Source organism: Amborella trichopoda, chromosome 2, assembly GCF_054954075.1.
Source record: "Amborella trichopoda isolate Santa Cruz 75 chromosome 2, AtrichopodaSantaCruz75HAP2 v2.0, whole genome shotgun sequence".
In the NCBI taxonomy this organism is placed as follows: domain Eukaryota; kingdom Viridiplantae; phylum Streptophyta; class Magnoliopsida; order Amborellales; family Amborellaceae; genus Amborella; species Amborella trichopoda.
In genome coordinates, this window is record NC_142337.1 from 11,382,819 (window position 1) to 11,407,222 (window position 24,404).

The 24,404-nt window shown below is 36.7% G+C and overlaps 2 protein-coding genes and 1 non-coding gene across 3 annotated transcripts; 2 read left to right on the plus strand and 1 right to left on the minus strand.

The window, feature by feature from the left end:
• Positions 1–628: 628 nt before the first annotated feature.
• On the plus strand, positions 629–700 carry TRNAN-GUU (transfer RNA asparagine (anticodon GUU)). Its single transcript has one exon. It is a non-coding gene; the product is annotated as a tRNA-Asn (tRNA).
• A 336-nt stretch (positions 701–1,036) lies between these two features.
• Positions 1,037–3,932, minus strand: LOC18447978 (Pollen Ole e 1 allergen and extensin family protein). The gene is made up of 2 exons (XM_006858060.4): positions 3,749–3,932; positions 1,037–1,483 (listed from the first exon to the last, which is right to left on the minus strand). Exons 1-2 carry the CDS (start codon positions 3,897–3,899, stop codon positions 1,200–1,202), a joined length of 435 nt encoding a protein of 144 aa, XP_006858122.2. The 5' UTR covers positions 3,900–3,932; the 3' UTR covers positions 1,037–1,199.
• A 10,325-nt stretch (positions 3,933–14,257) lies between these two features.
• PPR336 (pentatricopeptide repeat 336) lies at positions 14,258–16,446 on the plus strand. The gene has a single exon (XM_006858062.4). It carries the CDS (start codon positions 14,830–14,832, stop codon positions 16,024–16,026), a length of 1,197 nt encoding a protein of 398 aa, XP_006858124.1. The 5' UTR covers positions 14,258–14,829; the 3' UTR covers positions 16,027–16,446.
• Positions 16,447–24,404: the final 7,958 nt, after the last annotated feature.

A 24,404-nucleotide genomic window follows, 5' to 3' on the forward strand; every position in this document is an offset into this window, starting at 1 on the left:
GAACCATATACAAGTGTAACCTTTTTCTGTTCTTGATACACTCTTTGCAAGTGGTGTGACCTTTTCGTGTTTTAAATTTCAGTGAATTTGTCGTTTACCTCATGCACCCGTGCACACACACGCCAATCACTTCTTAAAGAGAGAACCATGAAGGACCAAACTACCATTTCCTTTTTTTAGTAACTACGCATATGTGATGTAGAACAATTTGGTTTATGATTGTAAACCCATTTAGCGCTTGAGTTGATTAATTACGGTGTTGATGAATGCAACAATATTTCCCAAGTTCAGATCCTACCACAGATTTACCTAAAAAACAGAGGCTGCGATTTGCATTAGGTGGCAACCTTACATGTAGAAGTAAGGTTGTGGTTGGGTGGCAACCTGGACCCGATCTGACTACGTTTCACACCGACCCAGACGCAACCTAGGTCTAGGTCGGATCAAAGTAACTTGGACCAGATCTGGATTGGGTCCAAGTCATTTTGGGGACCAAGTACAACGCAAAATCTGTACTCTTTCCCAATCACAAAGCTCTGGACCTCACTTATCCTATTCCACTCATGTATTTTAAACATCTGGAGTTGAGAATGGGAGTTGAACTCTATGAGATCTAATCTCCCGTTGTTCCTCAGTAGCTAAGTGGTAGAGCGGTCGGCTGTTAACTGACTGGTCGTAGGTTCGAATCCTACTTGGGGACATTTACTCCTAGTAATAATCAAATATTAAATTCTTCCCCAAACGACTCACAAATGCAATCTTCATAGAACTCTTCTGTGCATGCCAACCGACCCCTCCCTCTCTCTCTCTCCAAAAAAATGTGAACAGCAGTAGTACCTGCATTAGTGCAATCCATCTCCATCTCTTCCCTATAATATAGAGGGCTTCAGCCACTTTATCGTCTTGCCTTTGTGCATTGAGGGCACATGAGAACCACATAATCCAAGCAATAGAACTGCAATCCCTCACTCTTCCCACGCCCACAAATATAGAGAGAGAGAGAGAGACAGAGAGGTCATTCCCAAAATCAAGCTTCTCGCAGCAAATCACCTTCAGATAGTATTATAATCAGCCATTTAGGCATTTCTCAGTACATAAGCAATTTTCTAACTTGCATACATGAAAGTGCTTTTTCTTTTTCCCCAATCAGCCATATTGATTATGTATATCGACACCTTCAACAAGGGACCAACACCACTTCAAGAACAATAAAGGGGAGTGGTATTAGGCTTATACAAGAATGGCTTGAGACTGTGAGAATAACCAGAAGGTCGGCTATAAGAGAAGTGGATGGCTCGATTGGAGTTGCTCAGTTGGGTGCAATGGTGGTGGAAGCTACTGATTGGCCTTGCTAAGCATGAATCCCATCGGTTACTCTCAGGCATTGTCTCAGCCACTGAGTAGACGCCTTTCGAATTGGTGAATGCTTGGTAATTAAGAACCTCCCCAGACTTGGTAATGCACAGCACAGCCACCTCCGCACCTATGAGAGATAAGATGGTAATTTAATAGTACTTAATAACATTTACAATAAAAAATAAAATGGTAAGAAGAAACGGGTGGTTGACAAAGAACAGAGATGGGCGGTACACATTGTCTCACATAAGTACTAGAGAGGGAATGTATCATACAAATCTCACTCAGTGGCTTGGCAAAGCAGATCCATATCTTTATGAGAATGACAGAAAAAAGACCAATGAGACAAGCATAAATAACATAAGATATAGGCCAAAAAAAGCAGATGGCACCCATAAAATTGATATCCCAGTGTTTGTTCTTGCGATAGACAAATTGGAAAATTTTGAATTCTTATTCTATTAATTTGAACTGAAATTACCGAATAAGATCAAGGCCAGTATTTTGAATACCCCAAGCCATCATAAGTCAAGCATCCAGCGATATGTGATTATGCTAAGACAAATAAAATGGAGAATCCAACAACATAAATAAGACTCCTCCGACCTGACTCCCTACCCTCCTTTGATAACCATATATCCGAACCTCTCTCCTTCCCTTCCCTCATGTGATAAGCATAAATTCGAACCTTTCCCTTTAATAATGAGTTATAATGGAAACACTCTGTCCCTTTCAGGTAGATCAGAAACCACCCCATCTCTCTCTCTCTCTCTCTGGTAGATCAGAAACCACTCCATCTCTCTCTCTCTCTCTCTCTCTCTACACAGATGCGCAAGGGCCCCTCAAGGTTCTTGATAGGATTTCAGAACCGTCTTTTGTGCGGAAACTAAACGTGGATCTCACTAGGGTGGTGTACTTAACACATACCCAAAACACAGATTTACGTGGTTCACCCCAAAAGTGCTACATCCATAGGCATGGCAAATCAAAATCTACAATATAAATGAGAGTCACATCACAACTTTTGGGACACAAAGCTACCCCCTCTCTATCCTTGGACAAAACCATTGAGCAACCATTTTAGACCAGCTCTCCTGACCAACATCAGCCAATCACTTATATCAACAAGCCAGTGAGTGACGGCTGTAGGGTGTGCCCAAGCCTTCCTGTTAGTGGAAGCAATCATCAAGCGCAAATAAGAAAGTGAAAACCATGGAAGTTCATACTTATACCATATGGTGTGCCCAAGCCTTTCAGTTATGGAAAGCAATCATCAAAGCCCACATAAGAAAGAATGTGAAAACCATGGAAGTTCAAACTTATATCACCCCACATGAGAAGCATGACGAGAATTCTGCAGTTGACCTCTCTTATAAGCACAAAGACAAACAGAGGGCGTCCTAGCATTGAGTTTCTACTGTAAACATTGAGGATTAAAATGTGGGACTGCTTAAGGAGTGAGAAGGCTTCTTGGAGTTCCCTATAGTGGTGATGGTTTCCATAGTGTGTGAGTTCAACCTCGTTCACTCTGTATATTTACCTGCAGTTAACTTTTCTAAAGAAGATCATGAATAGCTTCAGGATTTCAAATCCAAGTAGAATGATGAACTATTGCTAGCCTTGAGTTTATACATTCCTAAAACTAATTACTGGATCTAAAAAATAGAATGCCAGATATATACTACATGGAACATGAAGCTTTACAAAAAAGCCAAAGCTCAGTGCTATTTCCAAAACTCAGCAAAAAGTTTAATCTCATAGACAAACTGCCAACTATAATCTATAAACAAGTCTTAGAATCAGAATCCAGTTCTATGGAAACCCAAACAAAACCTCAAAAATCAAAGTTCACAAAGGTGGCATCACCAATGGAAATTCTTCACCTAAATAAACCTTGAGTTCGAAACCACTTTGACAAATCCTGAATTCATGTTTTCATTTTGTATACATTAATTCCTAATTCCATATCTTGGTTTGCCTTTGCAAATGATCATATAACAACCAAAGATTTTTTAAAAAACAATCATGACATAACGAAGCTAGAATTCTATGACCACTGACAGCATGGTTCACCATCTTAAACTACAAAAAAAGAGGCCCCGATATAATAATCTTTATCAAATCCAACAGAACTCATGAAAACCAGTACAGTTCACAACATAGCAATGAAATCACGGACCCCTCGACGAAGCCCTAAACCCAAAAATCAATGAAATTGTAATCAGAAAATAAAAGAAAACCCAAGATTTCTCAAGATGAACACAAAACAAAACTCAGAATTAGTCAAAACGAGAAAAACCTCAAGGAATTGTCGAACATGATCCATAATAATAAATTAAGGCCTGGATTCAAGATGAGATGAACACAAAATAGAGAACTTCTTCCCAATTACCTTCCAAGATGTGATCTTCAGGTCCAATAGATGAATCAGCACAAACATCACACATCACTCTCCCATTGATTTCCCCTGTCCATGCTCTTGCCCAACCAATCATCACAAAAACACAGAAGAATTTCACCACCATTACTATCTTCATCTCCATACTCTTCTGACTATGAAGAGTGCAGTCTTGCTCGGTCCTTGGTTATTTCTGCATCTGTACCTATTTATAGCCCGACGAACTTCCCTCTTTTGACTTAAAAAAAGTATAGGGAAATGACCTTGTGAGGCCTACACCCGAATCAAACGATCGCTCTTAAATTTGATATAAATCTATAAAAAAAGGTCAAGTCCGTCTTTCAAATAACTTATCTGTACTAAATTTAATGATAATCTTTTAAATTCTTATATACATGAAAGTGAACGAGTTTCATAAAATCATTACTCAAAACTTAATATATCTTCAATGTTGTCGTGCATCAAGTTTGAGCAGCTGCCAACTCACCTCAATACTAAAAATCTTTGTGACCGCCTTAAAAATATAGGGAAATTGTCACTAATATACTTTAATTTTAAAAAAATCGTAAAAAAAACTTTTAACTTACCAAAACCTCGTCCACACTTTTTTTTACTTAATTTTTGGCATTTTTTAGACAAAAATATCGGTAATAGTGTAAAGATACATTCAAGTACCGTAATGAACATTACAGTAATTTAAATACCGTAAAGAACATTGCGCTATTTTAATTACCGTAATACATAATATATTCTTCACAACATTCTTAGTACCATAATGCTTTGAAAAGTTTTTTTCTTTCAGAGAAAAAAAAATGATTCTACAAATTCCTAGAGAGAAAAATAGCTTGGATAACAATGTCAAGAATCATTTGTATAGGGTCCTGAACAAGGCAAAGAGTTACAACAAATGTAAAAACATTACTAGGGTAGAGAGGAACTTGAAGCAAATAGCATGTGCCAAAGGTATCCGCATAAACCAAAACAAGAAACTATCGTAAGCTCTCCTCATATGATGACCACTTGTATTCAACTTTCCGCAAGGCTTCAAGGACCAATCTGAAATGAGTCTCCCACACATACAGCTTGGGCACCTTCATGTTAACAAGAGCCTCAATAGTGGCTTTCAGCCTCTTATCTTGTGCCATCATAAACTTAGTCTGAAACTTATGCTGAAGTTTTGCCAGAGGAGAGTTACAAAGTACGGTGAGTACTATCACAACAAAGTAGAAATTGTTGCGACTCCTACTGAATTCAAGAGAGTTGCTAATGTGATGCAAATTTGGAGGCTTGTTGTCTATGTCTGACGAAACCAATATGGGAATTCCCCAATCCTATATGCATTACATAGTTCAATTATTGCGCCTGCTGATTGCATAAGTTTTCCCTTATTCGAGAGTCTCAATTGCTTTTGATAAACAACTGCTAACAGCACGGATCTGAGTTTGAGATCAATCCCCTGCAAAATACCCACATGGTTGAGTTCCTCTCTTTCGCTTTCTAAAAATATGTTTCGAGTTCCTATATTTCTCTCTCTATGAATTTGTAGAACCATTTTTTTTTTTTTACAAAATACCCTCATGGTGGTGGGTAATCTGTATAAGGTATACACGTTAAGAAAAAAAAAAAAAAATTGTATCTCTTGGTTTTGATTTTGCAGAGCGTGGTAGGAGGAGATGGGTAGCTCTGATGTTAGCTTCAGTTTGAAGCTTTTCAAAGCATTACGGTTTAATTTCGTATAGCATGGGAGGAGAGGGGTAGATATGATATGAGCTTCGGTTTGAAGCTTTTTAAAGCATTACGGTACTAAGAATGTCATGCAGAATATATTATGTATTACGGTCAATGATTTAAAAATCGTCGAGTCGAATCGGACTTGCTCGGTTCGACTCGAGAATCGGCACAGGCCGTGCCGATTCCAGCACAAAACCGAGAACCGCCCTGTTCCAGAGCAGAACCACCGGTTCTCTCCCAGTTCTAGCGGTTCCCCCCCCCTTGGTTCTAGCCGGTTCCCTCCCGGTTCTAGCCTTCACACTTGTGTACGGGTCACGCGTGCCACACACACCACTCACACACGTGTGTACGTGTGACACGAACAGTACACACTCCCACACGTGCCACACACACATACACGCACGTGTGTGCATCACAAGTGCCACACGTACCACTCCCACACGTGTGTACGTGTGACACAAGCGGTACACACTCCTACACGTGAACACACACGTGTGTACGTGTGACACAAGCGATACACACTCCCACACGTACCACATGCACATACACGCACGTGTGTGCATCACGCGTGCCACACGCACCACTCTCATACGTGTGTACGTGTGATACGAGCCGTACACACTCCCACACGTGCACCAGTTCAAGCCTCAAAAACACCTTCACATGTGCGTACGCGTCACACGTACGACACACCACTCCCACATGTGCCACACGTGCGACACACACCACTCCCACATGTGCCACATGTGCGACATGCACATACATGTCACACATGCGACACACACATACATGCCACACATGCGACAAACACCACTCCCACATGTGCCACGTGTACGACACGTCGCACCACTCCCACATGTGTGTAAGTGTGATACGAGCCGTACACACTCCCACATGTGCACGCACATGTGTGCATCACGAGTGCCACACGCGCCACTCCCACACGTGTGTACGTGTAACACAAGCCATACACAGTCTCCCACACGTGCACCGGTTTAAGCCTCAAAACACTTTCACACGTGTGTACGCGTCACACGTGCGACACACATGTGACACACGTGCGACACGCATATACATGTCACACATGCAACACACACCACTCCCACATGTGTCTCACGCGTGCACCGGTTCAAGCCTCATGCAACACACCACTCCCACATGTGACACACGTACGACACGCACATACATGTCACACATGCGACACATACGACCGCACATACATGTCACACATGTGTGCCACACGTGCGACACACATCACTCCCACTATGCCACACATGCGACACATGCCACTTCCACATGTGCGTGCACATGCCTGTGTGCATGTGCACTGATGCCCTAGAGTTTTCACACTTGTATTAATCTTTCAATTACATAGTTATTTATATAGCATATTTGAATACTCATCATTCGATGTGGGATAATTCCCAAACATCATTAAATGAAAACATAATGTAAATATATACTATTAATAGGCAATTTTAAACCAAATCTTTTACTTTATTTATTAATTTTTACATTATAAATCGTGTAATGTACTATTTTTCTTACAGTTGTCAATAATACTTCTTAAATTAGATAATATTATAAAATATTTTTAATTTGTTATTATTTATCTAATAAAATAATTATAAAATGTAAACTAATAATTATAATTTCAGTATATAATATTATAATTAGTTAGGTTGTAATAATTTTGGATTGTAGTTAGTTAGGTTGTAATAATTTGGGTTTTTTTAGCGGATTAGGGTTTTTTTACCAAAACGAGATTTTAATGGCCATTCTTTCATTGATTCAGTCTATTCTTTATTATAGTCCATGTATAATTATATATTTTATCCATGATAATGCTATGATTTTTTTTTTATGTGATGCAAATTTAATACTTAAGTTTATACAGAGAAAGAGCATCTCAATATTCACAAATTGATAAAAAAACTGAAAGTTAATAATGTAGTACCCTCATTTCTTATTGGATTCCTAAAAAACAACATTTATAATGAATTTTAATAATTTTTTCGGATTTTTTTGAAGCTTTAATCCGACCGATTCAGCCGATTCCCGATTTGGATCGCCGATTCGTCGATTCAGATCGGTTTTTGAGGTGGCCGATCCAAGTCACCGATCCGCTTTTTAAATCATTAATTACAGTAATTAAAGTATCGTAATGTTCTTTAAATTATTGTAATGTTCATTACAAAAGTCGAAGTATCGTAATGTATCTTCACATTCTACCGTAATACACTCATTCAAAATGTATTACGGTAGAAAGACTACCGTAAAGGGTATTTCGTCTAAAAAATCCTAAACATTGGGAAAAAGGGTGTGGGCGAGGTTTTGGGAAGTTGGGGTTTTTTTTACGATTTTCTTAAAATTAAGGTATAATAGCGATAATTTCTCTAAAATATATTTTTATATTTAATTATAAAATTTAAGCTCCAAAAATAGTGTAGATCAAGCATATCTATGAAATCTTGAAAATTAATAGTAAAAAATGCATTACAAGATACTCTATTTCTAAAACTTAGAATCATTTTTTTTCTCATGTCTATGTATCTTGAGGTCGAGATGATCAATTTGACGATATTTGGGCATCAAAACAAACCTCGTCCACTCAAATTTTTGATGTGCATCCTAATTTGATTGTTTAGAGCCTTGTACTTATATAAACTTTTTTATTTTGAAAAACTTTCTAATTGACTATATCAACATCGAGATTTATAGAAATATAGAAAGTTTTTTAGTCCTAAAAGTTAGTGCATCTTGTAATAAATTATCTAGACCGTCTATTTTCAAGATTTTCATGTGTTTATAGATATACTTGATTTGAATTATTTCTAGATTTTAAAATTTTATAATTAGGTATGAAAATAGATTCTCATGCCTTTCTTAAAAATTCTTGACACCAAAATTACATCTTATGATTGTTTAATGTTGCAGCCAATGTTGCAGCCTTATACCAGCCACACCTAAGTTATAAACACACATATCACAAAGCAAACCAAGTATAAATGTGAAGCTATTATCTGATGATAAAGAAGCCAAGATTTTAGTCTTCCATGCAAGCATTTCCCCCTTTCTCTAATTAACCTCTTGGAACCTTTTTCAAAAATGAGAAAAAAAAAAAAAAATGAAAAATAAACTTGTATGTGCATGAAAAAAATATATTCTTGAGATTAAATATAGATGGTTTGAATTTTGGTTACGGTTTTACGTTGTCCACTTTAGTTAAATGGTATAGATTTGATACATCTTTTAATACAATATCAAAAAGTAGTATGTCTTTTAAGATAATTTCAAGCCTACATAAAATAAATAGCATGTACAATCTTATATAAAAATCATATTAATGAAAAACTCAAAATTTATATTTTAGATAATTTTTCGATGATTATTTTATGGAACCTAAAATTTTAGATCAAACAAAATACATGAATATGCAATAAAAAAGAGAACATAACAAGTTTCTCCCTCTATAATGGGTCGCAGTGTATCCATCTCAAACATGCAAAGTTTCAATCCCTTGGGAGAAGCGAATGTCGTTTGTTGGACTACTACTATTACTATTAGATAATGTACATAACAGTTACAAGCCTAACAAGTTGTTTTTTTTTTCTTTTTTCTTTTTTTTTCTTTTTTTTTTTGGTAGTAGTGGTGCAAGGTGTCCTGAACCTGGATAAGATCTTAATATATTTTTAAGAAGTGGCATAAGATGCTAACATATTTTCATTTCCTTTTGGAAATATATATAATAAAATAATTAATTTCTATATAAGGAGGTCACAATTATTATTGACTGTTAGATGTGAAATTGTGTAGTTAGAAATGCATAATTTATTAGATATAAAGTCTAAAATAAAATTTCTTGAATGTCGTGATACACTCCCATCTATCCAAATTCTTCATATCTAATGGTAAATAGTGTTTGTGACCTCCTTCTACCAAGAGTGAAAGGTCATATAGCATATATTCCCCGAACCCAGATATATAAGAAGTGACAAGGGGAGTGGCTTTTAAGAGATGGGTGCAGTTTGTATGGAGCCTAACTCTAAACGATCAAATTAGAGCCTACCTTCGAATGATGTCGAGAAATGTGGTTTCAATACTGGAAATCTTTTTTATAGCCATAAAATATATTTTCATCTTTATTTATAAATGTTAAAGCTACAAAAATAATGTAAATCAAGAGATATTTGAAAACTGTAAAATTTTGAAAATTGATGGTCCAAAAAAGCGTTACAAAATACATTATTTCTGAAACTTGAAATCCATTTTTTTTCCTATGTCCATGCATCTTGATGTTGAGATGATCAATTTGGACATCAAAACAACCTCTTCTAGTGAAATTTTTGAGGTAGGCTCTAATTTGATTGTTTAGAAGCTCGGCTATATATAAACTTTTCCCTCAAGGGATTTACACCAATAGAGTAGATGACATTTTTTTGAGTCTTTTATGGTACAATAATTTCTCTCTAGGCTCCAAAAAATTGGAGTTGTCAAATTAAAATTTTTAGATATTTACTGGAAACTATGAGTTTTCATGTCCCTAAATAAATTTGATGTTAGGATCCTGTATCTAATGGTTATGTTTACATTTTATATTAGGTTTGCAGCCTCATTCGTAGAAGTAAGGTTGTAGTAATCCATACCATCTATTATAGTTGGACGATGTGGATTTAAAGTATCATTTAAAATAGAATCATTTTTTAGATCGAATTAAATCTACATCATCAAAATAAAATGAATGATATAGATTATTGCAACCTTACTTCTATAAGTAAAGTTACACTTTATATAAACTTTTTCCATATCTAATAATATCGGGGTGTTAATCTCAAATTTATGTGAAACTAAGTTTTTTATATTTTCCGAAATAAGGATGGGAGTAACATTGGGGGCTAATTGTGCCCCCGCCCCTTTTGTTTGGTGTATCTATGATATGAATACTTTTATAGCCATTTAGCTATTTTTTTTATAAATGAAACGTTTACATAGAGCCTAAGCTCTAAACAATCAAATTAGGGCCTACCTCAAAACTTTTTTTAAAGGCAAATATCATCAAATTGATCATCTCGACATCAAGATGCATGGAAATAAGAAAAAAATGTATTTCAAGTTTTGGAAATAATGCATCTTGTAACGCATTTTTGAACTGTCAATTTTCAAGATTTTCATGTTTTCATAAATATGTTTGATCGACACTATTTTTTAAGCTTTAAATTTTATAATGAGAGAAAGAAACATATTTTAAGGCTATGACATAAACTTTTAATATAAAAGCCTTGTTGTTCAATACTAGTGGTTTAAAAAATGGATCGGTGCCCTGGATCAGGCACCCCAAAAACCCATCCGGATCGGTGAATCGGTGATCCAGATTGGGAATCGCCCGAATCGGTTAGATTAAGCTTTAAAAAAAATCCAAAAAAATTATTAAAATTCATTATAAATGTTGTTTTTTAGGAAACCAATAAGAAATCGGGGTACTACATTATTAATTTTCATTTTTTCATCAATAAGCAAATATTGAGATGTTCTTTCTTTGTATGAACATATTTTAACCATTAAATTTACATCACACAAAAGAAAAATCATAGAATTATCATGGATGACGTATATAATCATACATGGATTACAATAATAATGGTTTAAATCAATGAAAAATGACCAACAAAATCTCAAATTGGCGGAGAAGCCTAATCCGTTAAAAAAAAAAAAAAACCCTAATTATTACAACCTAACCAATTATATCCAAAATTATTACAACCTAACTAACTATAATATTATAAACTAAAATTGAAATTGTTGGTTTACATTTTATAATTATTTTATTTTACAAATAATAACAAATCCAACCTTTTGTTTTTTTTATAAGAAATACTTGTTGTATTACCTTTTTTTTTTTTTTTTTGACAATAACCTTATATTTTTTTTACTAAAAAATTTTATTTTTTGGACAAGAAAAAGAAATTTTGTTGTATTACTTCTTCTTTTTTACAAGAACCATATATTTTTTTTACAAAAAACTTTTATTTTTTTGACAAGAAAAAAACTTTATTTTTTTGAAAAGAAATTTTAAAAAAAATTTCTTCCAAAGGAAGGATGTGAAACTTGCCTAGATTTGAACCTGCAACATCCAAGTGAAAAAAAGACATTATAACCAACACACCACATTCAAAATATGCTATTATTTGCCTGACTCAAAGATTATACTATATAAACATTTCAGCTATTACCTTTTATTACAATAAACCCAAATCAAAAACACAAAAGAAAATTGACGGGAATAAATACTACTTTGTTACCAGTCCCCCACCACGTGTGAAACGCATGAAGCAACGTGGGGCTTGGGGCTAAAGGCACCGGGCTTGGAGGTTGTTGGATGGACATTTTTTACCCTAAAAGAGATCTTGATTGCCATTTATCTATATCTAAAGTTTCAATTTGAAATCTTTGTTCTAGTCCTAAAAACATCTTATCTTGATTGACAAAAGAATTTATGGGAGATTCATCTATATCTAAAGTTTCAATTTGAAATCTCCCTCCTATGGGAGATTCATCTATATCTAAAGTTTCAATTTGAAATCTTTGTCCTAGTCCTAAAAACATCTTATCTTGATGGACAAAAGAAGAATTTTTGAGAGATCCATCTATATCTAAAGTTTCAATTTGAAATCTTTGTCTTAGTCCTAAAAACATCTTGATTGACAAAAGAAGAATTTTTGAGAGATCCATCTATATCTAAAGTTTCAATTTGAAATCTTTGTCTTAGTCCTAAAAACATCTTGATTGACAAAAGAAGAATTTATGGGTATCTAAAGTTTCAATTTGAAATATTTGTCCTAGTCCTAAAAATATTATGTACTCCTACAAACATAATGTACTCCGAACCACTCTGCTCCTAGTCCTAAAAACGTTCTGCTCCTAGTCCTAAAAACATTTTGTACTCTGAACCGTTCTGCTCTGATATATGTGATGAATACATACTTATGCTCTGATATATGTCAATTTGAAATATTTGTCGTAGTCCTAAAAGCATTATGTACTCCTAAAGTTTTAATTTGAAATTTTTGTCCTAGTCCTAAAAACATTATGTACTCCGAACAGTTCTGCTCCTAGTCCTAAAAACATTTTGTACTCCGAACGGTTCTGCTCTGATATATATGATGAATACATACTTATGCTATGATATATGTGATGAATACATACTTATTTTTTTAGATTAGACTTGTTACGAATAGAACGAGTTGAGTTCCATACACACGAAAGATTCACTCTTTTGTTTTGGAGGACCTAATGAAATGATGGTTTTGTATACCTTGGATTGCTCCCCTAGCTGCTGACGGGGAACAGAAGGGAGCGGAAATAGGATCTAACACTAACATGTTTTGTTCGAATGAGCATTCAAGAATGCCTTGTACAATTCATGACGACCGGACAATTCATGCATGAAACCATGGTGTCCCATTTTAACCCAAAAAATTACAAGAACGTCATGCATAAAACCAAGGTGTCCCATTTTAACCCAAAAAATTACAAGAATGCCATGTACTATTCATGACGATCCAAAAAATTACAAGAACACCTTGTATGATTCATGACGACTGAACGATTCATGACATCATGCATCGATTTACTGTACAACCCAAAAGATTACAAGATTGCCCCTGTACGATTCATGATGTCATGCATGTACAGAACTGGGCCAACCGGACGATTCATGACGTCATGCATGTACATGTACAACCCAAAAATTTACAAAAATGCCCTATACGATTCATGATGTCATGCATGTACAGAACTGGGCCAACTAGACGATTCATGATGTCATGCATCGATTTACTGTACAGCCAAAAAAATTACAAGAATGCCCTGTACGATTCATGACATCATGCATGTACAGAACCGGGCTAACCGATTATTCACGACGTCATGCAGCGATTGACTGTACAGAACCGGGCCAACGGGGCGATTCATGATGTGTCTCATTTTAACCCAAAAAATTACAAGAATGCCTTGTACAAGAATGGCATGTACAATTCATGACGTCATGCAATGTACAGAACCGGGCCAACCGGGCGATTCATGACGTCATGCAGCGATTTACTGTACAGAACCGGACCAACCGAGCGATTCAAGATGTCATGCAGCGATTTACTGTACAGAATCGGGCCAACCGGGGATTCATGACGTCATGCAGCAGTTTACGGTTGGACAATTCATGACGTCATGCAACGATTTACTTTACAGAATCGCCGGTTCTTCTCTAGAACCGAGCGATTCCGATGACCAAGGTGTCCCATTTTAACCCCAAAAATTACAAGAATGCCCTGTACGATTCAAGATGTCATGCAATGTACATAACGGGGGCCAGCCGGGCAATTCATGACGTCATGCAACGATTTACTCTTCAGAATCGTCGATTCTAAAGAAGAACCGGGCGATTCTCCATTTTACATAGGTATCGATACGGGATAACCAATGGTCGAATCGGCCGATTTTCGGGTCAAATTGGTCGATTCCGTACCGACTCGATGACTTTTAAACCACTGTTGAATACTATTTGACCGCACCCTTTTTGGCAAAAAAAAAAGTATTTTTGTTTTTACATTTCCCATCGCAAAAAAGGAAAATATTCTTGGGAACAACTCGATTTGTTAAAATTCAATTTTTTTAAACTCCTTTTAAATTTGATTTGGATGTATGCTTTCAATGTATTTTTATTTTTTATTATATGTTTTTAATAATTTTTAGACCGACTGGAACGGGTCACTATGTTTGGAATACTGATTAGTGTCAAGAAAAATGGCATAGATCAGCTCTATAGCGCCATCGTTAAGCTCCTCGGCCCTTCACTACGGAAAACCCTAACCTATTATATTTAACAGCTACTAGAATGCAATGTTGATCGGACTGACGTTGCTGGAATCCTGGTACTTGTTCTGAATCAGTGGAAACCAGCAGCAAAATTGCTGAACAATAGTAATATTTGGTTTGTTTCTCTCTCAAGAATATATTTGCGCTGTGTTTTCGTCGTTTCCTTCTGTTTTTCTAGGTTTTGGTATGAACTAGTGCAACTCAGTTTTAAGTTTTCCAGTCTTTGAAAATGATTATCGCAGTGAAACCCTCTTTTCGATATTAGGGGTTTAGGGTTCAAAAGCCAGACAAAATAGTCTTTAGTGTTTTAGGTGTTTTTAGAGGATTCAAAACCGTTTAAAAAGGCTGGGAAAACCAGGAGCAATTACCTCTACCTGTAAGCTTTTACAGTTTAAAACCCCGAAAATCCGAGGAAAGGCAGGAAACAGAAAACAAACTTTCAGAATAGCCCAAGTGATAGTTTCCATTGAACTATGGCCTTTGCTTTGAGGATTTCCGCCATTTTTTGTCGAAACTACTCGGCTTCATCCCCATCAATCCTGAACACAAAGGGCCTCCCCTTCCTCACCTCTAAACAGAAGAGCAGAGCGGCTCTTGCGTTGCTCAAATCTGAGAAAGATCCGGAACGTATACTCCAGATATGCAGAGAGGCCTCTCTCACTCCTGAGAGTCACCTCGATCGAGTGGCCTACACTGTTGCAGTCGAGAAACTCACAGCTACTCAGTCATTTGCAGCCATTAGAGAGTTCATCGAAGAGCACAAGAAGAGACCTGACCTCCAAAATGAACGTTTCATGGTAAAAGCTATTCTTCTTTATGGGAAGGCTGGAATGCTTGATCAAGCAATCCAAACTTTCAAGCAAATGGGGGATCTCAACTTGACTAGAACTGTTAAGTCCCTAAATGCCTTGCTCTCTTCTTGCATAATTGCAAAGAAGTACAAGGAGGTAGCCAGGTTGTTTGATGAGTATTCTAAGGATTATAGTATTAAACCTGATACAGTTACTTATAATACTATGATTAAGGCTTTGTGTGAATCAGATTCTTCTGATTCTGCTTTGGCTCTCTTGAAGGAAATGGGGAAGAAGGGTTGCAAGCCCAATGCAATATCTTATGGCAATTTGCTTGCTGGGTTTTATAGAGAAGAGAAATTTGACAAGGTTGGGGTGGTTTTGGACCTTATGGAGAGGAATGGTTGTCATCCTGGTGTTACAACGTATAATGTTAGGATACAGAGTCTCTGTAAATTGAAGAAATCATCAGAGGCAATGGCTTTAATTAGGGGGATGGTATCCAAAGGAGTAAGACCCAACACTACAACATTTTATCATTTGATTTATGGGTTTTGCAGGGAAGGTAATTTGGAGGAGGCAAAGAAGGTATTTTCTGAAATGAAAAGCAGGGGCTGTGTACCTGATAGCAATTGCTATTTTGCGCTGCTTTATTATCTCTGTGAAGGTGGGGATTATGAACCTGCGTTTAAGCTTTGCAGGGAGAGTATGGAGAAGGATTGGGTTCCAAGTTTTAAGGTTATGAAGTCTCTTGTGAATGGACTTGTCAAGCTTTCAAAGATAGAAGCGGCAAAGGAAATCATTGGCGAAATGAAGGAAAAGTTCCCATCTAACTCTGAGATGTGGGCAACAGTAGAACAAGGGCTTCCTCAGCATTAAAGAGGGGCTTATATGCAATTGAAAAATATCAGTTAGTACTGAACTACTGGGTTAATTTACCTGAAGAAATTGATATATTGGTGGGAGTTAGATAGATTAGTCTGTTTGGTTAATTAGCTGTTCATATAAATTGTGGCAAAGTTGTTAAATAGGTGGATTTGGAGGAATTTTTATTGTAATAAATGTTTGGTGAATATGGTGTCTGGAATCATTTTTGGAAGTTCCTTTCTTTACCATGGTTAGTTGTTTGAAAGGTGTGAACATTAGGTAGATGTTGTTTAGCCTCTCAGCATGAAGAGACCATTGCTGGGTTATCGTGAGGGAGGATCTCTTGAAATGTCCATGTCTTATTTGCTGTTACACATTCAACATGGAGCTCAATTATGGTTCTTTTAATCAAATACAATTTCCTTATACTCAGTAGACATTTGTGAAGAAATTAGTTTATTTAGTTTTGTTTGCATCTTAATTTGCACAAATGATAATGATGTGAATTAACTATTCTCATTGCCATTGTTATATTTTTTTTATCACCATGTGATCTTTTCCCTTAACATGTTTATTTACTTCTTCTGCAGCTGATTTTCAAGCATTGTATTAGATATAGCATTTATAGTTTCTAGATAGTAGTAGTGCAATTTTAAAAATAAGATCTGGAAGTAGAAGTGGACAACTTGTTGAAGTGTTTAAGTGACAAGAGATTTAATTATTGAACCGCAAACAAGGTGATTGGGAAGAGCCATTTAGAAACTTTAGTTCTTCCTTTCTCCCTCTCTTTGTTTTGGAGCATAAATGGAAAATCCTGAAGTAAGTTGGATTCTGTTTCGAAGCCTTTCTATGTGAATAGTTCTTAGCCATTTTTACCTGCTCTAATTGTTGACATACTGCCAAGCTCTTGCATTATCTGCATGCTTTGTATTTTAAGTCGAGAACACTGAGATGTAGAACTGCATTATCTTAGATCTGATTTTTGAATATTAAGTTTTTTATTAACTATTAAAAAGAAAACAACAGTTTTCCAACTGAGAACATCCAACTTGATAACACTATCATGCTATAACTCTCTGTAAAAGATGCTTAACATCTAGATTACAGTGTTTATTCAAAGAGAGTTTGCATAATTGGGTGTTCTATGACACTGAAAATACACATTGACATGTGTCTTTGTCTACATTTAAGGAACTTCTCAACTTCATGAATCCCATAATTTTGACTCCATATGAAGCTGAAAAAGTAAGCCACGTAGTTCATCAAAAGAAAAAAAAAGGGACAGATAAGCCATTTAGGTGAATGTTTTATAAAAATTACCCTTTGGTGATATTTGATCACATTATGTCTGGCCAAAAAAAGGAGATTTCGTCACATTTTAAATTGATGTGACGTTGGATCTTCACAACCACCGAGTGAGTCAGTTGATTTTTTAAGAAATTCATGCACATTTTATCGGTTAGAAGCGTAGTTTAGAAAGATGGACTTGGATCAGAGTCCAAGTGCCTATCTAAATCAACTTAGTGAGACCCAATTGAGTCTCTGCAAGACTTGGTGGACTCAGTGCTGTTGAGGCGGGTTGACATGGTTGAGTCTCTAGGAACTCTCTGGTTGTTAAACTTGTGGTTAGAACTTATATGGCTTAATGCTTTGATGTATTTTGTTGGCATGGGATTTTCTACCTTGAGAGGTGTAATTTATATTACATAATGATTTGGTGGAAGGATATTTGATATTTTCTCATTCATCAAGGGACATTCTTTTCAACTTTATATTGTTGCTTTAGCCTTCAACTTTATTCTAATGAGTACAGGCATTGAATGGTTACATTCCCAACTCAATTCTAAGTATTTGGATTTTCCATGTCTCCGAGAATTTCCATCATTTTTGGCTTCATTTTGGCCTGTATGGTGCTGCTTCGTGCTTTAGCTCTATTGTAAGCAGTAGGGGAATCAATTGATTTGGATGAGAAGCCTAAGTGGATCAAGTAATGGAATATTCTGTTTCTTCTAGTGGTTCTATGATTTGGAAATTAGTATCATGCCCTTTGAGTTTGAGAGCGTTGACTTCATTGGTTTCTTGAGGGATTTGTGCCATTGGGATGGGCTTTGGAGCTTGGACTTACTCGATGTTGTTCTGATGTATAAACTAATGAAGTCTTCTTGAATCCTTTCTTGGAGTAATGTGTGGCATTACAAAGGCTACAGCGATACAAGGGCCAACCTATTTCTTCTTTGAGGCGATATATTGCATTTACCAAGGTTTTAGGAGCCTAGAATGAGGGCATGTCCAATGCGCATGTATATAATTACATAAGTATGATAATATCTTATCACGGTGGATGTGTAATATCCTAAAACCACGCACAACATCTGCTGTCACCCAACGACCTCCTCCTCCCACACGCACATGCATGATGAAAGGGAAAGTTGGCTTTGCTAAATTTGAAGTGTTCTACCCATTTGATGAGCAGCTTTAAATGGTAGACCAATCTTCTCAGCAATGATGTGCGTGATGTCTAATTTAAATTCAAGCCGCCACAAGTTTCTCATTTGCTAGGTTTTGTGATATCCAAAATCATCACTCCTATGTTTCCTGAGAAAGAGTGGAGGCATTATGCTCTTTAGTAAAAAACTCGGGGAGAAAGTAAAGCTTTGATGATATCTGTAAATGGGGATCAAAGAGATGTAATACCCATCCTTTTCGGGGTCATGAATCCATAGCTGAGAGAGAGAGAGAGAGAGAGAAATGTAGGACCTCCAAGAGAGAGATGAGGAGCCTCATGTAGAGAGAAGCATGACTCCCAAGAGGCAGTTTTTCATTGGGTTTTGGACTTGTCCTACTTCCATATATAGAGGGAAAAAGTTTCTCAAATGCTCTCAAGGTCTCTTTATGATAGCGGCATAACAGTGGAAAATAGGGAGATTGATATGTGGTATGTTTTGAGAGAGCAAGTTTAGATGGGAATGTCAAAGATGGTTTTTCCAATGCTTAGAGAGAAAGGTACATCTAAACCCTATTGATTGTTGAGGCTGTGGAAGTTGTCCATTTGGGATGAACACGTAAAATTGTTATTGTGGTGTACTTTCGTTTTTTGCTTGGTTTCTTGCATTAGAATTTGTGTGTTGCGTTCATCTATTTTACATTTGGCCAACTATATACACCATCGTGGGTGCGATCCCAGTATTTAGGAATTCCTAGTTTTGCAAGAGTTCTTTAGAGCCCCGCAATCGATGTCAAAGCACAAAGTGTATCTTTGGGGCCAAGGAAAATATATGTGGAAGTTGGATGCATGGTTTGATGTGGAGAAATATAGAAGTAAAGTGTTTGCAAGAATTTCATAGTGAGTTTTATTCTCAAGAGGGAAGAAATGATGAATTCTATCCAATGGAGATCCGCGAAGAAAATTTTGTGATTTTGCTATCAAATAGAGATTTTTAGGTTTTATGATAGCCAAATTCATCACCCGTGTTTTCCTAGAAAGATTGCGTTTATTATGTTCTTTGGGCAAAAAGAGAGGGGTTTCTTTAGGAGCAAAGAATAAGCATTAATTATCTCTTAGAAGGGGATCAAAGAGATGGAATACCCATCCCTTTTGGGGTTACCCTATTATGAGTTCTGACAATAACACCTTCACGTGATAAAGTGCTCGCAGAATCTTACTTTCTCATCTGAGTCTTAGCATTTGTGTTTGCTGGATTCTTCGAGTTCAAATTGATGCAGTGGACACATGTAACCAACGTAATTTTTCTCTTTCCCCATTAGAGACATCAAGGTTCCTTGGTCTATTGTATGACAGCTCCATTCATGTATATAAAAAATTGATTTTTCCCACATGAATGGTGGGACTTTGTCAGCTGTCCCTGCTAGGCTATTATTTTGCTACCTGCCACATGTGAGACACTTCTATACTTATTAGATCCATTAAGTGGTGAGTAGGAAGATTTTTATTTAGAAGGTTTTGGGTGGAAATGGTTGAGAACAAGGTCCTGGGGGAGATTTGAGTTTTCCAAGTGGGAACCACCTTAATCCTAAAAGCTCTTGGAAATAAACTAAAACCTACGACCTTTTACAGCCTACTACTTGCAATTGGGCTGTGCTGTCTTAACCTTCATTTACTAGTTGTCATGTCACCCTCTTGACCTATGATATATGGCAGTTACCAGGTGCTAAACACACAAGTTTAAATGGGAAACTTGGATTGCTTGAGTGGTTAGGAGTTGAATAAATGAAAAATTGCCTTCAACGCATAATCTGTACTCCCAAGGATGATGTTTCCACTTCCAAAGGTAAGGATTTTCCAGCAGGTTTCGAGATAATGTTTTTCATCCATTTCAAGTCATTTTGATTCTTAGCTGATTCTAAAGCTTTCATGTTCACGTTTGCTACCTCTTTAAGTCTCCAGCTCATCAAACTGCTCTTGCTTTCGCTATTATTCTTGGATTAGAGAATGCACTTCTTGCATGAATCAAAGAATGCAAGATGTGTATTGGAGTCCGATTGATCTTTGAGGAGGAACATTCTGAGTTAACTTTTTTGAAGAAGGTAAATCACTATGATGCTCCTTTCACTGCATTAATTCATCAAGATCAGCTCAACTTTGGATGTCAATGTTTTATGCTCATGAGCCTGTGTACCTTTCTACAAAGATGCTCAGTAAGGTTACAGCTGTTTATTTACAAATTATTCAATATCTCTACTTTGAAATAGCATGTGCAGGGGTTTTACAGATGAAAATATTAACTACAGATAGATATGAGCCGGACACACCCAATTCGGAAACTTTACCTAGAAAGGTTTGGTTTTTGTATACAGCTGATCAGAGAGCATGTTCTCCACTAGGCAGACAGCTGGTTAACAAAATGCATGCAAACAAAATCATGTGATCTTCAGTAAATTGAACTGTTTAGTTGTTGGGAGTAAACCCCATAGCTCACACACAAGTTGCCTTATGCAGTATCTACATCTCTACCTGATTGTACGGACCCTCCCCCCACTGACATACTATTCGCATTTGGAGTTGCCAAGGGAGAAGGAATTATAGTAAATGACCAACATCACCAAGAGAGAAAAAATGCCAATGGTGTAAGAATCAGTAAATACCCTCCATCAGTAAGAGGGACAAAGATAGGGCCTATCTTTTGTTCTTTGGCTATGAAGCGTCTTTGGCCTTACTTATCAATCCCCAAGAGAACTGTGGGATCAGCCAAGAGCATTGTCAGTATGTTTGAAATGCCAAAGGCTCCTCAAAGGACTTCAATCTACCTTTTCGATTGCCTTTATATTGCTGTTAAAAACACAATACTGAGGCAGAATGGATTGTGACCAACAGGTGCCAGAAAACCCAGTTCGGCCCCCCCATCACTTTCAATTTAACCCCTTAAAATGTTTGACATTCTAAGGGAGGTCTTGGAAGTTGGATTGCCCAGTTCCAAGCGGGTAGTACATTTGAAAGGTGACTTCGTGGAATTGCATGCAGCCCTACTTGGGATAGACAAACAGGCCCTTCTTAGTAAGCAAATTCATTCCTAATCTGCCTCTTCAACATGGATGTTTGAAAATTTATTAAAATCTTGGTTATATTGTCCATACTATTGTTTCTGATCAGGTTGACCTGGTAACCAAAGGGTCAACCCAGCCCAGGTCCAAGTATGGGTTAGACTTTTTGGAGCTGCTGTGGGGTTCTGGACTTGGTAGGTTTGTGTGTGTGTATGTATGATTGTGTGGGTATGTGTAGGTTTTTTCTAGGTTATACCATTCTAATGGTGACCTTGGAATTTCTTACCCCACTCCGGGATATTTAGCCACAAAATTCCCTTAACACATATAAAAATTACGTTAGCAATCAATTTCTCTAGCAATTTAGAAGAAAGGCATATTTGTAATTTGAAATTGCTTTCAAATTCAAACATGATTCAAAAAGTCAAAAGGGTTTTTAAAAATTTGGAATTGTTTTTTAAACGATTTTGAAGTAATGAAGCCACCCTTCCTTAAATATGTGAAAGTCATTTTTAGATATAAGGGGACATTTTAGAATTAAAAAAAAAATTATAATTAAAAATTTTAGAGTAGGTAATTCTAAGCTTAATGTTGGAGAGGCGTAGCGTATAATAATCCTAATAAGATAGAAAAAGTAGGTTTGATTTGTGAGAAAGAGATTAGATTGCTTTTGCAAGAGGGGGTAATACTTATGTATAAAATATTCTCTCTATATATTTTAAAAGTGAAATAATATATAACTAATGAATTGTGATTTTGATGGTTATATTGTATGCATGTTAATCACTATTACTCAAATTTCAATCGTATCCAAGCCAGATTGCCTCTTCCAGATGTTGAGATTTCGTGAGGACTTTCTTAGGTCGACTTTGGACAACCGATGCTAGGCCCATTGCCAGTCTTCTCTATGTCAACATCATAGAAACCCAACAGCCTAAATATGTTTCGCTACATTATACTTTAACCATTCGGACTCAAAAATGGTAAGGGGTAGGTTCAAAAAGATAATTATTAATAGTGAGAAAAAATATGGTGACTTATGATCTTATTGAAGTTATGACCATTGACAGAACAAAACGGCGAACCAAAATTTGTATAGCCAACTTCATATAATTAGAAATGATGATGATGATACTTTAAACACTTGTATAAATTGATAAGCTTGCTTTCCTTTATCTGTCATAATTTGATAGTACGGAAAGGGACAGCGCAACGTAATGGCTTGAAAGAATCGTCTTTGAAAAAATATCCACCTTCCACAAGTCCAAAGTTTGGATTCCCAGAAGAGAGAGTTGAGCAGCAAACAATTTGCAATTTTACTAGCTTTGTAATTGGGAGGTATGGCTCTTGCTCCTTCGAAACATGACACATCTCTGGCCTTCCAATATCTTTTTAGTGGGCATGCTTGCCGCAGCCGATTAATTCTTGACAGAGACAGAATGGCATTTTGGGGAAGCGTCTAGGTTCATTATTATTGATTTTATACTATTGAAGGAAGTTGCACTTCAAAACTCCTATAGAAGAGAGTGTCTTGCCACAGCCGAATAATATCTTTCATTTTTTTTCTTTATCCTTTTTGTTTAGGCGAGTATGAGACTAGAGTGTATATTAGAATGAAATCATGATCCAGATCAGAAAAGCTAATTTCTATCATTCCCTTGCAAGCAGCATATGTAAGACTGCGTTTCCAAATTCAATTTTTTTTTCACAAACTCCAAATTGAAAAGTTATACAACAGTATACTCCAATTCTCTGCACCTGTGTGTGTGGGTTTGTGGGTGTTGTGTGGGTGTGTCCATGTGTGTGTGTGTGTGTGTGTGTGTGTGTGTGTGAGAGAGAGAGAGAGAGAGAGGATCTGTTAGCATTTTTTACATCAAAAAAGATCTATAAGCATTTCATTCCTCTTTTATTGAAAGGGTACTTCAATCAGATATCTCAAAAGTAAAAAATAATTAATATCTACTAGGATTTATATCTGGTTGCATCATTTACATTAAAAAACAAGAAAGGATCTATGAGCAATTAATTCCTTTCATTGAAAGGGTACTTCTATCAGATGTCCCAGAAACTTCTAATATCTACTAGGTTTTCCTCCTTTTATTAAGTACTTTACTATACAGATTCCTCAACTTAATAGACGTCTTATTTGCTTTTTCAATGTTGTCCGTGTACTCTGGCTCCTCCTCTTTGGTATTTTTATAGGAGATGTCCTCCGGCTCCTTCTCTGTTGCATCCTTTCTCAATGATCTGCAGCCTAACAGCGAGGCCCCTGTGTTTGCTGGCAAGGCTTGGTGCATTCCTGCATGTTTAGATGGCTTGTCATTAGCGAAAAGGCTCGCACCATCAAAAATATTCAGCGGAGGGGCATTCACTCACTAGCCAATGAGTTGTGTAAATCCAGTGACGAATCAATCTGCTCTGTGCCAGGTCAGATCTACTCTTTCCTAATTAATATGTTTGCTAGCTGCTGGGTTACACCAGGCGACTATAAAGCAATTATCTGTGACCTATTTCTCCCCCACTTTCCCCGCCTCGAGCTTGCTTCATAGTTGCCATCCTTGCCTCTGTGTGGGCCATCTGACTGGAACATAATAGGCAGATCTGAGGTTCGTGAGTCTCAGTTAAGGGCCATCAAGAATAGGATCAAGATGCTGTCGTTTCTTGGGCAAAAAACCTAAGGGCTCCAGGTCATACTCATTGACAGATTTAGAGTATGACCGATTTAGCACTTAACTGGAAAGTCATCTTATCCCTAGATCTAACTACTGGTTAGTACCAGAAACAGGCACTATTAAACTCAATTTTGATGAATGCTTTCTTGGAAACTCAGGACCAGAGGCGGGGGTATTTTTGGAGATGCTTTGCTGCTGTCTTAAACAGGCCGCTTGGGG

Coding starts and splice junctions, on each gene's coding strand:
- PPR336 (XM_006858062.4), top strand. CDS start 14,830: ATGGCCTTTGCTTTGAGGATTTCCGCCATTTTTTGTCGAAACTACTCG.
- LOC18447978 (XM_006858060.4), bottom strand. CDS start 3,899: ATGGAGATGAAGATAGTAATGGTGGTGAAATTCTTCTGTGTTTTTGTG. Junction 1,484..3,748: donor TGAAGATCACATCTTGGAAG/GTAATTGGGAAG, acceptor TATCTCTCATAG/GTGCGGAGGTGGCTGTGCTG.